Raw genomic sequence first — 14,849 nt, forward strand, 5'->3', positions numbered from 1 at the left:
GTGAGCATCCATCTTTTTAAACAGCTGGGTCCATTTCAAATGCTCTGCCTTCTAACTCAGCACTTCTGCAGCTGTAAATGGGTTTAAGAATCAATAGTACATCCAAATACCACAGTCAAATGGGGCCAATGTTCAGATGCTAAAAAGAGCAATATTTAAAACATCCCCACCAGCCTACTGACGATGATAAATGCCATCAGGACGCCTCTAGCCTATTCCTCCATCTCTCGGGTGACCCTGGAAAGTCCATAATTTCAGAGGGAGGGCCTGGGCCAGGGAACAGCCAGTTTAGCTGTGGGTCGGGAGAACTCTAGGCCACTTCTCCCCAGGCCCTCAGACCACCACTAACAGGAGTCAGGAGAGGATGCCAGGGCTCTGCCCGCTCCTGGCAAAACCCTCTCTGAACCAAGCCTCACCGCGGCAGCACGGTGATCTGCTTTGGAGACTGTCTGGGGCCAATTCCAGCACAACTTTTAGCAGGGGTTACGCTTGTCTCATAAGAAACCCAGGACCCCTGCTGGATTCTCGTTCCCATACGGCTCTGCACATCCCAACAGGACCCGTCTCCCACTGACCCTCCACTCTCAACACCCTTCTACTTGTCTTCACGGGCCACCGTCAGCACAAGCCCTTCTCTAGCTGAGAATGTCTTCTCTAAGCGTTGCTTTCACCATCTTGCTCTGGGAGGAAAGCTGGCTTTCCCTGAAGGCTGGGCTCCCCCGGAAGCCATTCAGGCAGCAGCTGCTTTCTCCCTCAAGTATCTGGATCCCCAGGGGGAGGAGATGTCCTCCGAAAACCTCGCCGCCATTCTCCGGTCCTTCCCCTTTTCCTTATGCCCCTGTTTTGAATGTCATGTCATCAGACTCAAACCCTAACTATCCCTCCATGGCAGGGGTCCTCAAACTTTTTAAACAGGGAGCCAGTTCACTGTCCCTTAGACCGTTGGAGGGCCGGACTATAGTTTAAAAAAAAACTATGAACAAATTCCTATGCACACTGCACATATCTTATTTAGAAGTAAAAAAACAAAACGGGAACAAATACAATATTTGTATTTGCATGTGGCCCGCGGGCCGTAGTTTGAGGACCCCTGCTCCATGGTGTAGTCCAACATTACTATTGACTTCAACATCCAGACAGGTGACCTCCCCAATACATGAGGTGTAGTGGGTTGAATGGTGACCCCCCAAAAGATATGTCCACATCCTAATCTCTGGAATCTGAGATTACCCTACGTGGCAAATGAGTGAACAGTACCTTTTATGGTTAAATATGTAATTAAGGATCTTTTTGTAATTAAGTTAAGGATCTTTTTTAAAAAAATTATTTTTGTTTATTTCAGAGAGGAAGGGAGAGGGAGTGAGAGATAGAAACATCAATGATGAGAGAGAGTCACCGATTGGGTGCCTCCTGCATGCCACACAACCCGGGCATGTGCCCTGACTGGGAATCGAACCGTGACCTTCTGGTCCATAGGTCGATGTTCAACCACTGAGCCATGCCAGACAGACATGTTAAGGATCTTGAGAGCAAAAATTTTTCCTGGATTATCTTAGTGGGCCCAAAACACAATCGCATGTGTTGTTGTAAGATAGACATCCAGAGAACACAAAGAAGAGGAAGAGGCAGTATGACCAATGAGGCAGAGACTGGAGTGAGGCAGCCACCAGTCAGGGAATGCCAACAGCCACCAGGAGCTGGAGAAGGCCAAGAACGGTGTGACGGCTAATTTAATTGTCAACTTGCCTGGACTATGAGGTACCCAGATATTTGGTCAAACATTATTTTGAATGTTCCCATAAGGGTGTTTTTGGATGAGATTCCGATATAAATCAGTAGAATAAAGCAGATTTCCCTCCCTAATATACGTGGGCCTCATCCAATCGGTTGAAAGCTTCAATAGAACAGAAAGGCTGGCCCTCCCCTACCTGTGAAGTGGGCCATCGGCTTTTTCCTGCCTTAGGACTTGAGTTGATACACTGTCTCCTCCTGGGTCTCAAGCCTGCTGGTCTTGGGACCAAAACTACATTATCAGTTCTCCTGGTCAAAGGCCTTCAGACTCCGCCTGGAACTATACCATCAGCTGTCCAGGGTCTCCAGCGTCCCAACTCAACCTGCAGATCTTGAGACTTATCAGCCTCCACAATCACGTGGGCCAACTCCTTATAACAAATGCCTTTCTATTTATATATCCCCTCGTGGTTCTGTATCTCTGGAGATCACGGCTGCCCTAGACATCTTGGTTTCAAACTTGGGGCATCCAGAACTGTGAGAGAATAAATCTGTTTTAAGCCACCAAGTTTCTGGGAATTTCTATGGCAGCCCTAGAAAATTTGCACGCTGGTCTTCACTGAACTCCTCTCCCTCCACAACCTTTCCCCTGCTCCACACTGGCCACCAGCTTCACAGTCACATCGCAGGACATTTTAATGTCACATCATCTAAAATCACAATTTTGAACACCCCACTCTCATACCAACTTCTATCTTCCAAGCTGACTCCCAGAACCCTTGCCTTCAACCCCAGTGGGACCTACACTCCACCGAGCCTACGACCTTCAATTAACCCCTTGTCTCCCTCATGGCGTCATTTCTCTCTAAACAACCTACATTCTTCGTATTTTATTCATTTCTCTGTATTTTACATTCCCACCAGCAGTGTATTAGGGTTCCTATTTCTTCACATTCTCATCAGCACTTGTCATTGGCTTTTTTTTTTCTTTCTTTCATCCTCACCCAAGGACATTTTCATGTATTTTTAGAGAGGTATGTGCCCTGACCAGAAATCAAACCCAAGACTTTTCAGTGAAAGGGACGATGCTTTTATCAACTTAGCCACAGTAGCCAGGGCAATGTCAGTTTTGATTAGACATTTCCCTAATGACTAATTCTGTTGAGCATCTTTTCATGTGCTTATTGGCCATTTGTACATCTTGTTCAGAAAATGTCTATTTAGATCATTTGCCCATTTTCCCTCCAGTTAATTTACTTTTTTTGTGTGTGGTAAAAAATTCATGACATAAACTTGATCATCTTAACCATTTTATTTATTTATTTTTGTTGTTGTTAATCTTCACCCAAGAATATTTTTCCATTGATTTTTAGAGAGAGTGGAAGAGAGAGGGATAGAGAGAAACATCGATGTGAGAGAAACAAAGCGATTGGTTGCCTCCTGCAGGAGTGCCGACCAGGGCCCCAGCAGGGGAGGAGCCGGCAAGCAAGGTACATGCCCTTAACCAGAATCGAATCGAACCCGGGACCCTTTGGTCCACAGCCCGATGCTCTATTCACTGAGCAATACCAGTCAGTGCTTATCCATTTTATTCTAATCCTCATCCAAGGATATGTTTTTTAAGAATTTATTTTAGAGATGGGGAGAGGGACGTCGAAGTGAGAGCAGCATTGACTGGCTGCCTCCTGTGTGCGCCTGTGTTAAGTTTATTCACACTGTTGTGAAACAGATCTCCTGAACCTTTTCATCTTGTAAATCTGGAACTTTACACCGATTAAAAAACAATTCTTTCTATTCCTCTCACCCCAGCTCCTGGTAGCCACCATTCCACTGTGCCTCTGCCATGTTTACATTGGGTTACTTGGGGTTTCTGCTCTTTTTGAGTTGTAAGAGTTCCTTATAATTCTGGACACGTCCCTTATCAGAGATAGGATTTGCAAATAGTTCCTCCTCTTCAATGGGTTGGCTTTTTACTTTCATGACAGTAGCTTTTGAGCATCAAAGTCTTTAATTTTGATGAAGTTCAATTTATTTTTCTTTTATTGCTAATGCTTTTAGTATCATGTCTAGGAAGGTGCTATATGCTCCAAGATGACAAAGATGTTCTGTTCTAAAAGTTTTCTGGCAAGAAAACAAGTCAACAATCCTAATTGTTCCAGGTCTATAACAACACGATTTGTTCTGATTTTTTAAAGGAAATAGTTTAATATCACTAATGCCCAAATAGCTCCAGTGGACACTTATTAAAAAGAAAAAGAAAATTAAGAGAGATTGTTCAGTAAATTCAAATACTTCCTCATTTATAGCAGATTTTGAAGAAAAGGATAAGTAACTTTGTTCAAAGGTGAAGCCTGCCATCTGCTGGAGGAAAAAGGTGAAATTTCACAGCATCCACTGAGTTCTATAACTACCTCTACTGAGGCAATCTACTAACAAACTGTACCTGCATACTTCATGTAACCAGCTTCTCTCTCTGTGTCTCTCGCTCTCTTTCTCTGCCAGAGTAACCAAGGGGAATTCAGTCAAAGTTCTCTTGGTAAAGTGAGGATGTGGGTAAGCAGGTTCGGATTGTGAGGCACCGGGTCCGAGAGTGGGAATAGGTTTATTCCCAGCCTCTTTGTGTATTAAGAAAGGGTTAAGAGTTATGTATATTTTACCATAATTGGAAGGAAGGAAGGAAGGAAGGAAGGAAGGGAGGGAGGGAGGGAGGGAGGGAGGGAGGAAGGAAGGAAGGAAGGAAGGAAGGAAGGAAGGAAGGAAGGAAGGAAGGAAAGTGGGATTAATTGGGTCACCTTCTCTGTAGGACTCCACCAGACTGCCCTCTGCCCTCATTCACTCCTCTCCCTCCCACTCCTCTCCCAATCAGACTGGTTGTGTTTAGAGAAGTCATGAACATGCCTGGCTCAGTCTCTTCCCCTCCCGTGTTTCTGGGATCTACAAACTCCATAGGGCACACTACCCCCAGCTCCCAGAGCCGTAAGCGACGAGGCTCCACTCCCTGCTGGAAAGGCCCACACGGGGTGGGAGTGTATTGAACTCAGGGGCTACCAGCAAGTCCAACTGTTTCCTCACAATCTATTCTAAAAGTTTAAAATAACTCCTCAGAAAAATACTGGCATTTACAATGTAACAAGACTCAGAACAGGATCTTCTATCTAACAAAATTTTATGGTTAACTGTAACTGAAAAACTAATAAAAAATTTTTTTCTCTCTAACACATCATCAGATGTAGGAAGTCAAGTACACACTTGGTTGCAGTCTGTTCTTTTTTTAAAAAAACACACACACACTAATCTCTGACATAAACTTACTTGCTTTTTCTTGGTTAGTTTTATGAAAGCTAACTAGGAAAAAAACACACACACCACTATTTTTGTTACTTAAAGTCTAGTAGAATGACCAGGCTTAACAAGCTTGATCTTGAATTATACTAATAACCAGGTGTCTCAAAAAATGTTATATATACTTTAACAGCTGATAGTTCCATTTTGAACATGAAATGTATTTTAATAAACACTGCCTTTAAAATTATTCAAAGTGTGTGTATATACTTTTGGGTGACACCCTATATTTTTCTACCGTTTAACAAACCAATCAACCAACAAATGAAAAAGGTAAAAACTCTGGAAACAAACTGAAAGGGGAAAGGAAATGTATCGGCACTAAGCTTGTTACATGATTTACAAGCACAACGCAAAAATCAGACACCAACCTCCACCTAAATAGTGTACTGGTATGTACAGGACGACTTTTGAAAGTAAGGACACCCATGTGGCAATTGTGCAATATAGTATTTTCCCAACGTTAGAGCGGCAAAACTGTAACTCCTTTATATCATGCAGCTCTCTTTGCACTATTAAATTAAATTTGCCTAAAAAAAGAACTTTAAATCTTATTTAAAGCTCATAGCATAAGCACTGAGAGAGATACCTTGTAGAATTTTAAAATAAGAAGAAACTCGCGTTTTACTTTGGAAAGGGGTCATTGCAACATTCCATTTTACTGAATTATTTCAAGTGTAATAATATCTCCATCTCCTAGAACTTTAAAAATTCTGCTTTTAAAATCAAGTGATGAAGTACAACATATTTGCAAACCCCGTCCTGAATGTCAGTATTAAGATCTTATGACACCGAATCCTCATTTATAGGCATCTACCCCGAAATAGGCCCAAGTGCTGCTATCAATGAAACAGACGAACAGCTGAGGACACAGACTGAAAATAAAGCAATTACCCAAGAGGAATGCTCCTTCATCTGGTGCTGGTTGCTGTGAGGACCACTGGCATGACCACGCCAAAAGCAGTTTTGGCAGAGCTGGTAGTTGTGGCACTGCTGGCATCGGTACCGGAAACCCATCATGCTCTCACAGTGGCAATAGGAGCACTCCACGGGGTGGAAGACTTGTGGAGGGCGGGAAGGCAGGGACGAGAGGAGGGCAGAGGACGAGGAATGGGATAAGAGGGAGAAAAAAATCATTTTCATTTGGGGAACAAAGTCAACACAGTGGAAAACCTAATCTAATATTTTTAAAAAATGAAAACAAAATTAGAACTGAAGACTTCAAGTTGTCTCCTAGTTCATTTAACCAGCCATTTACTAGAAAAAAAAAGGGAACGATAAACAAAATAAAATTTTCAACCACCTTAGAAAATAGCCAATTTCTTTCTTTAAAATGAAACTCAAGTTTCTCAAAATTTAGATACATATACAAGTAAGGAGGAAATCGGGACCTTCACTCCGAAGTTTCTTTTCCAAACCTACTGGTGTTTGAAGATACAGATCACTGTTGGTTGTTCACACGTTTGTTTCCTTCACTAACATAAACTCCGTGAGAGCCAGGGCGTATATGATATATCACTGTTACCTGCAAATGGTATTTTACACAGCACCTCGGACTGAAGACCTGCGGATGGTTGCTGAAGGAAATACTACTACATACTTGGACACAAAAGGTAACTGGTAAAAAGTGACGCTAGACATGTTACTATAGTAGTTTTAGCGAAGAGCTCCAAGTAGCAGCAGAGAACTGAAGTCCTCTGGACCAGTGAAGGGACTGTGCTTGGAGGAGGGGAAACTCAGTGACCTGCGGCTCCTCTCTCTACCTCACTGGGCTCCGTACCTTGTGAGAACTGGCAGGTGGTGCTCAGGATTCACGGGGATCACGGGGTTCTCTTATAGCCTGAAAGTCCAGTTCCCTGAGTGGGACGTGGACAATGCACAACTGTGTGGTACAGATTGCTAGTCATACTTCTATCTATTTTTAATTAAATTTATTGGGTGACACTGGTTAATAGGATCATATAGGTTTCAAGTGTACATTTCTGTTATTAGATCTGTATATTGATTGCACTATGTGCCGCCACCCAAAGTCAAACCATCTTCTGCCAACATATTTAGGCCCCTTCCGCCCCCCACTATTTATACTTTTACTAGTAAATGTTGGTAGCATATTCGTTCCCTCTGGCAAATCAATGCTGAATGGAAGAAATGAAAGTCAACGGGAAAGAGGGATACGGCATTCAAATCTTCGTCTGAATGACTCTTTCTAGCACTGTATATCCAAAGCCAATCTTATCTCAATTTTAAGAATTTTTAGTTCTGCTTCCAAAAATATATATTAAGACATTGCAGACCAGTAGTTTTATTGCTAGCTTTACCCAGTGGCCAGATAAGTTTCTATTGAACAAGTACAAAGAAAGTTTTACATAAATGTTAAAGGCACACTTTAAAATTAAATACCAATTGCATTCTGAAGTTATTTATTACATGTTCTTACAAGCTAATATCGTTTTTCAAGAATTCTCATAATTGGCCACAAGCCTTAGAACAGAAAACACGAGAATTCTTGTGATCCGTCCACAATGTGTTAACTAGGGTATAAAGAGTCAAAAAATAAATAAATTGAGCACTAGGGAGGGGAAACAGTATAATAAGGTCACTAAAGACAAGCCTAGCTGGTTTTCTCAGTGGATAGAGCGTTGGCCTGCAGACTGAAAGATCCCAGGTTCAATTCCAGTCAAGGGCACATGCCCTGGTTGTGAGCTCCGTCTGCAGTAGGAGGTGTGCAGGAGGCAGGCAATCAAAGATTCTCTCTCATCATTGATGTTTCTTTCTCTTTCTCACTCTCCCTTCTCTGAAATCAATAAAAATATATTTTAAAAGTAAAAGTAATTTAAAGAAAAAAAAAGATCACTAAAGACCAAAAGAAAAGCAAAATACGAATGAGCGATACAAAGGACATACTTCCTCTAAAAAATTCAAGCTTTGGCCATCAAATAACTTCTAAGGAATCATGAAAATGCTGAGTCTGTGTTCCAAAGTAAAACTGCACAACAGAGCAGAGTTCTGCCAGACAACAGTCTCCCAAATCCATCTGGAGCTAACATCAGTGCAGTCAACATAATCAGGGCAGCCAATGTTTATAATTCCATATACTTTGGGGTTAATGTTAAATGACATTGCACATCAATATTAAATTAGCAGATATATTCTGATAATTTTGATTGAACATGTATGTCTATGTGATTTTCTCCTCTCTTACAAACCAGTCGAAAGCCAGCCATTGCTTACATTAGTCAGTGGACTGGGTGACCAGGTGGAAAACGCTGAAAACCAGAATGAGGAAAGAACCAACGTGTGCTGGGTCAATTATAAATAAGATTAGGTTTTGGTAAAGTATTCTTTTTTGGAAGAATGCATCATGTGATAGTTATCTTCTGATATACTACACACTTGAGTTAGTAAGCCACTATAAAAAGTGCAATTTTTGCTCAAGCCAATAAGTATCTGTCCTTATGAATAGTAACCTCAATATAATTTGAGTAATAAATTTCATGAGAAGTAAAGGGCCCAACAACAACAAAAAACACTAAAAATAGCATAATTTAATTTATTTCTCACCATAAATATTAAGATATGTAAATAAATATTAGTGTGATAGGTAATGTTTTATTTTCTATGTATTCCAATGATATTTCTCGGTCTCTAAAAAAATATCAATAACCACATAAGAATGTAATCAATAAGTAATACAAAGTCACAATAAAATGTTCATATGAATAATAATACATCATGACAAATAAGATTTTCCTACTTGGTATAGCAGATACAAAATGATTTTATGAAAATGAACTGGCTATGAAACTACTAAAACACTTAAAGGCTCTCAAAGTAATGCCTCCAAAAGAACCAATAAAACTGTAATAATTTAATAGTATAAATCTCTATCCAAAAACCCTATTAAAAATGTTAGCTGTTTTGCCATGGCTGGTGTGCTTGGTGGTTAGAGTGCTGGCCTGTGCACCAAGGGATCACAGGTTGGATTCCTGGTCAAGGGTACGCACCTAGGTTGCAGGTTCGATCCCCGGCCCCAGTCAGGGCACATGTGGGAGGCAACCAATTGATGTGTCTCTCTCTCTCCCTCCCTTTCACTCTCTAAAAAAATCAATGGAAAAAGTGTCTTTGGGTGAGGACTAATAAACAAACACACAAAAAGATAGCTTTTTACTCTAGTCAAGAGATTCTGGACCTTTAAAAAAATAATCCTGAATCTAAGGTACTTATAAACGAAAGCCACAGTTAAAGAAAAAAAAAAGTGCCTGGCCTGTGTGACTCAGGGGTTGAGTGTCAACCTATGAACCAAGAGGTCACGGTTCGATCCCCAGTCAGGGCACATGCCTGGGTTGCAGGCTTGATCCCCAGTGTGGGGTGTGGAGGAGGCAGCTGATCAATGATTCTCTCCCCCTCTCCCTTCCTCTCTGAAATAAAATAAAATAAATAAATAAATATGTGTTTAAAGAGTATGGATAGCAGAGAAGCTAAAAAAGCACGGATGTGTGTCTCATTCTTAGGAGGGGAAAAAAGAGGCCTCTGCTTTTTAGTGCCTTTCAGCTACTGCTGCTCTCGTGTGGAATGAGGAGAGACAGGAAGAGCCCTGAGAGAAGGTTACGTAGAAAAACCACAGCCTTCCCTTTAATAAACTCAAACAACCTACACAAGGAGATAAACTGATAGCAGCAGCAGAAAAAATTACGACGTTACTAAGAGATAAGTGCCATTTTAATACCAAGTGGAACAAAGATTTAAGCCAAATTACTAGAAAGGATACTGAGAATAATTCAAGGTAAAATAAGTATTAAAGGAAAGAACTGAAGATGTGTGAAACCCAGTACTAAATTCTATCTTAGCTACTTTCCTCCAAACAATTAAAACACAGTTTTAGTGGTTGATATTGAATATATCCAATTTTTTACCTATGATTTTTAAAAATTAAAGGAAAAGAGAAGCCATGGCTAAGCCAGGTGGACTCAAGCCAGAAACAACCCCCTGGAATCTCAGGGGAAAAGCCTGGAGTTTAAACCACAAACTTTTATGACCTGACTAGAGGCCCAGTGTACGAGATTCGTGCACTGGGGGGAGGGGGGCAGTCCCTCAGCCCAGCCTGCACCCTCTCCCAGTCCGGGAGCCCTCAGGGGATGTCCAACTGACGGGGAGTGGGCCTAAGCCAGCAGTCGGACATCCTTAGTGTTGCCACAGAGGCTGGAGAGGTTCCCACCACTGCCGCTGTGCTCGCCAGCTGTGAGTCCTGTGGGAGCGCGCTGACCACCAGGGGGCAGCTCCTGCGTTAAGTGTCTGCCCCCTGGTGGTCAGTGTGCGTCATAGCAACCGGTCGTTCTGCCGTTTAGTCGATTTGCATATTACCCTTTTATTATATAGGATATTACTACTTCTTGGTATCCTATCTAAGTAATAAGACCCCCACCACTTCTTTATTTGAGAAACAGATATTCTTCTTTTGAAAGCTAAAATCACAAATTCAAATAATAGAGTGGCAAGAAATGTCAATTACAATTTCAATCATAGTAGCTGAGGACATTACAAATACTCAGTTCACATACTTCCAATAACATAGGAACGAGAGGGACAAGTTCTGCTTACCATTCTCGACATGGGCAAGCCTGTGCATGAGAGGTAGCCAGACAAGGCACTGGGGAGGAGGGTCGGCCATCATTGTGTCTAAAAACATATTTAACATGATCTTTTTCTGTGGAGAGGAGAAAAACAGAAATGCTTTAAATTTTTCAAATACCTCTGAACTCCAAGATTAAGTTAACTTGGGGCCTTCCCAACCAAGTTAATGAATTACATGTGGAATTTAATTGCAAAATAAAATATTTTACATTACTACAGACACTGCTGCACACTCCACTACACACTAGACTACTCCTGTCTTCAAATGCATTCCCACATACATTATCTTATCTGAGTCTCAAAACAACTGCACAAGTTAGACAAGTGAGGTATTACTATCTGCGTTTTTCAGGTGACACAATGAAAGAACCAAACATTAAATACCTTGTAAAGGTCCTGCCCAAATCGGACGGGAGCAGGACTAGACCTCAGACATCCTGCCCAGTAGTACTAATCCCGGTACGCAGCGTGGAAGCACCCATCCCTCCCGACCGTAAAGCATCGGGAACGGGAACTGTGGCTGAGGGGTTGTCTACGAGTTTCCAGCATTCGTTAACAGAGCCGGGCACACAGGGAGTGTTTGGTAAGTAATTGTTGAGTAAATACCAACGTGAGGGGCAAACACATCATTTAACAACCTTCTCATTTACGTAAGAGCAGGCTGAAGCTCGGAGTGGTGAAGTTATGTGGCCAAACCACAGAAGTAGATATAAGAAGGAGGACATCAGAACCCAATATGCAAATGCCCATCACAGTACTCCCTCCATTACCCATCTCCTTGGCTGGATTGCATTTTTTGGTTCTATCTTTGTTTCTCTCTTTTAAACAAATATATTGTAAGCTTCCACGGTGTGGGAGACACTGATAAAATTATGTCCCATGTGGACATAGAAAATTAGAAGACAGCCCAGAAAAAAAATAATCAGATGATGTAGATAAAACAAGTTCTCAACAATAATTCTAATTAGTGAAATTCCTCTTTATGCTCTCTAACCCACAAAACACCTTTCCCAGCTCTAAAAAGAAAGGGAAGGGAGGAAGGGCAGTGCCATGCAACTGATGTGAAAGTTCTGTAACGGTAACCTGGACACCGAGGCGCCCACTTCAAACTTTATTCCAAAAGAAGAGCAAAGACAAGAGGGCAAACACAGGAGAACGAGAGGTGCACAGCCCAGTAAATAGGCCTTTTCCAAGCCCTGGCCCCACAATTCAAAATCTGGGGGTTTGGGGAGACACTGAGCATTAGGGGTGAAGCCGAAAGGCACCCAAATGTCATCTTTCCCTCCCAAGTAACTGCGTTCTCAGTGCCACCACTTTACTTGAAGTGAAAAACAGGATATAAAAAATGTGGTGCTTCTACATAAAACTTTAAAACAGTTTATTTCAGAAAGGAAGGTAGAAAGATAAAGGTGGTTAGAGCTGACAAATATTTTGCCAGATGACTACACAACGACTTTGACTTTGACCACTAATCCAAACGACTTTGACCACAGGGAGGCGCGGAGTGCGGGCCGGCGGTGATGGTCAGGAAGACGGGCCTCGGATTTCCATCCGACCCACCACCACGCCTCCCAACGAGGGTCCCATCACCCAAACGTGTGACCACACACACTGAAGTCTGTGTATCTTTCTGGCAACTGTGAGATCCTGATTCCATTATCGGTAAATTATAAGTCATTCTTATTGAAAACAATCTTTAAAAGAAGAAACTGAGCCCTAACCGGTTTGGCTCAGTGGATAGGGCGTCGGCCTGCGGACTGAGGGGTCCCAGGTTCGATTCAGGTCAAGGGCATGTACCTTGGTTGCGGGCACATCCCCAGTAGGAGGTGTGCAGGAGGCAGCTGATCGATGTTTCTCTCTCATCGATGTTTCTAACTCTCTATCACTCTCCCTTCCTCTCTGTAAAAAATCAATAAAATATATTTTTTTAAAAAGAAACTGATATATAGGGAAGAGAAAAAAAAAGGTAAAGAAGACGGCAGAGCAAGAAAGAAGCTTTTGCAATAAAAACCTGAGAAATATGAAGGGAAGTCTCGGGCCGGGACAGAGCCAGCAGGCCAGCACTGCCTAGGGGATGTTCTGAGAGCCAAGCAAGAGGGTGGTCACAGTATGAGGTCATCATCTGAAGGCCCTCTCTGTATAGCTGTGCGCTGATGGTGAGGTTTGAGAAATAGCTACTAAAATAAGCTAAAGATTTCCAAAGTGTTTTCCATCTCAGGCATCCAGGTCACTAATTTCTGAGGCCTCAGTGGACCCTGGGAGAACGAGTGAACAATGCTAAAGACAAAACCAGAAAGTCACTGAACTTCTGAATGGAAGTCCAGACATGGAAACGCCTGATTACAAACAGGTAAATAACTGCTACAAACCATGAAATGACAAATGCCTGCTTCACATTACTGGCAAGGAAGATGCTCGGAAGCTTTTTAGCTAGTAAGAGGTGGTAAACAGATTAAGCATATCATATCGTTTATTTAAAAGGTTTAATATTTCTACATCTTCTATTTGTTAAAAATTACATGTTTACAAATCCACTTATAATCCGAATGCGTTCTCTAAAACAGTTTTGGTTTGCCTACCGTGGAGTTTAATTTTTTTTTTCCTCTTCAAGATAAAAAGGAACCATTAGTTTTGCTATCTCAGAAGACCCTCGTAATACGCTCCGGATCAGTTTCCCAACATTGTCCCGAGGGAGGTCACACTGCCATTTGAAATCCTCTGCGAGTGAGGACGGAAACAGACCGGGTCCCCACGCTCTGTCTTCCATTAACCGTGTGATTTGGGGGGAAATCACTGAACATTCTGGTTTTAGTTTTCATCTCTCTCGAGGGCAGTGGTTCTCGGAGTACGGTGACGGGCTCTCCTGGGGGGTCTTGGAAACACTTTAGGAAGTCCATGAAGCCCAACTATTTTCATAATAATGCAGACATTATTACCTTTTTCAATCTCTCTCTCATGAGTGTACAGTGGGTGTTCAGAAGCAACGTGGCATATCCACAATGATCTGAAAAGGCTATTAAAATGCTCCTCCCAGGCCTGGCCTGCGTGGCTCAGGAGTTGAGTGTCGACCTATGAAATAGGAGGTCATGGTTCGATTCCTGGTCAGGGCACATGCCCAGGTTGTGGGCTCACGATCCCCAGTGTGGGGCGTGCAGGAGGCAGCCGATCAATGATTCTCTCTCATCATTGATGTTTCTCTCTCTCCCCCCCGCCCACTCCCTTCCTCTTTGAAATTAAAAATAAATGTATTTAAAAAAATATTCCTCCCCTTTCCAACTACATATCTGTGTGAGGCCAGATTTTCTTTCTATATTTTAACCAAAACATCGTATCACAACAGACTGAATGGATAAGCAGATAGGAGATACCAGCTGTCTTCAACTGAGCAAATCTGAGATTTGCAAAAATATAAATCAATGACATTCTCATTAAATTTTATGGTTTTAGAATATACAGCTATTTTTCATTGAAATACATTACTTATGTAATAGATTTATCATTATTTTCAATGACTTAAAAATACTTTTAATTTATAATATGAAAATGCTGATATTTATAAACCACATAAATAAAAGCTTGTTGGGGTCCTCAATATTTTTTATTGGAATGAGGTCCTGAGATCAAAAGGTTTGAGAACTTTTGGGATAGAATTCCAGCTCAAAAAATCTGTGAGTTACTAAATAACTATGTGAAACATAGGCTGACTCATTTTTCTTTTTGTTTTATTTTCTCGAGTTGAACACATTTATTGCATTTCTCTTTTTTTTCTTGTTGTTTTTAAACATTTTATTTTGAAATAACTTTAGGTTTACGAGTTGCAAAGATAGTACAGAGGGTTCTGGAATGCCCTTCTCTCAGCTTCCCCTACTGGTTGTTGTTTTTTTAATCTTTATTGTTGAGAGTATTACAGATGTCCCCCCTTTTCCCACCACTGCCCCCTCCATCCTGTCCCTGCCCCATCCCATGCCTTCACCACCCTCCTGTCTGTGTCCACAGGTAAGATCTCTGGTTAATCTCTTCCTGCCCCTCCCCCCCGTTCCCTCTGAGATTTGCTGGCCTGTTCCATGCTTCCATGCCTCTGATTCTGTTTTATTCACCAATTTATTTTGTTCATTAGATTTCTTGTTTATTTTTTTAGATTCGAT

The 14,849-nt window shown here is 41.8% G+C and overlaps 1 protein-coding gene across 16 annotated transcripts in view; it reads right to left on the reverse strand.

Annotated features, from left to right (window-relative positions):
- The window catches only part of DTNB (dystrobrevin beta), a 157,042-nt gene that overhangs the window by 100,397 nt on the left and 41,796 nt on the right, over positions 1-14,849 (reverse strand). For all 16 annotated transcript variants that reach the window (XM_070428832.1, XM_070428830.1, XM_070428827.1 and 13 more), the window contains 2 exons: positions 10,672-10,777; positions 5,968-6,134 (listed from right to left, as the gene is read on the reverse strand). In XM_070428832.1, the coding sequence (XP_070284933.1) occupies positions 5,968-6,134; positions 10,672-10,777 (273 nt within the window). The remainder of the gene's footprint in view (positions 1-5,967; positions 6,135-10,671; positions 10,778-14,849) is intronic.

The sequence above is a fragment of the Myotis yumanensis genome, unplaced genomic scaffold (assembly GCF_028538775.1).
Source record: "Myotis yumanensis isolate MYYU_CA2020_CCGP unplaced genomic scaffold, mMyoYum1.0.hap1 SCAF_11, whole genome shotgun sequence".
Taxonomy (NCBI): Eukaryota; Metazoa; Chordata; class Mammalia; order Chiroptera; family Vespertilionidae; genus Myotis; species Myotis yumanensis.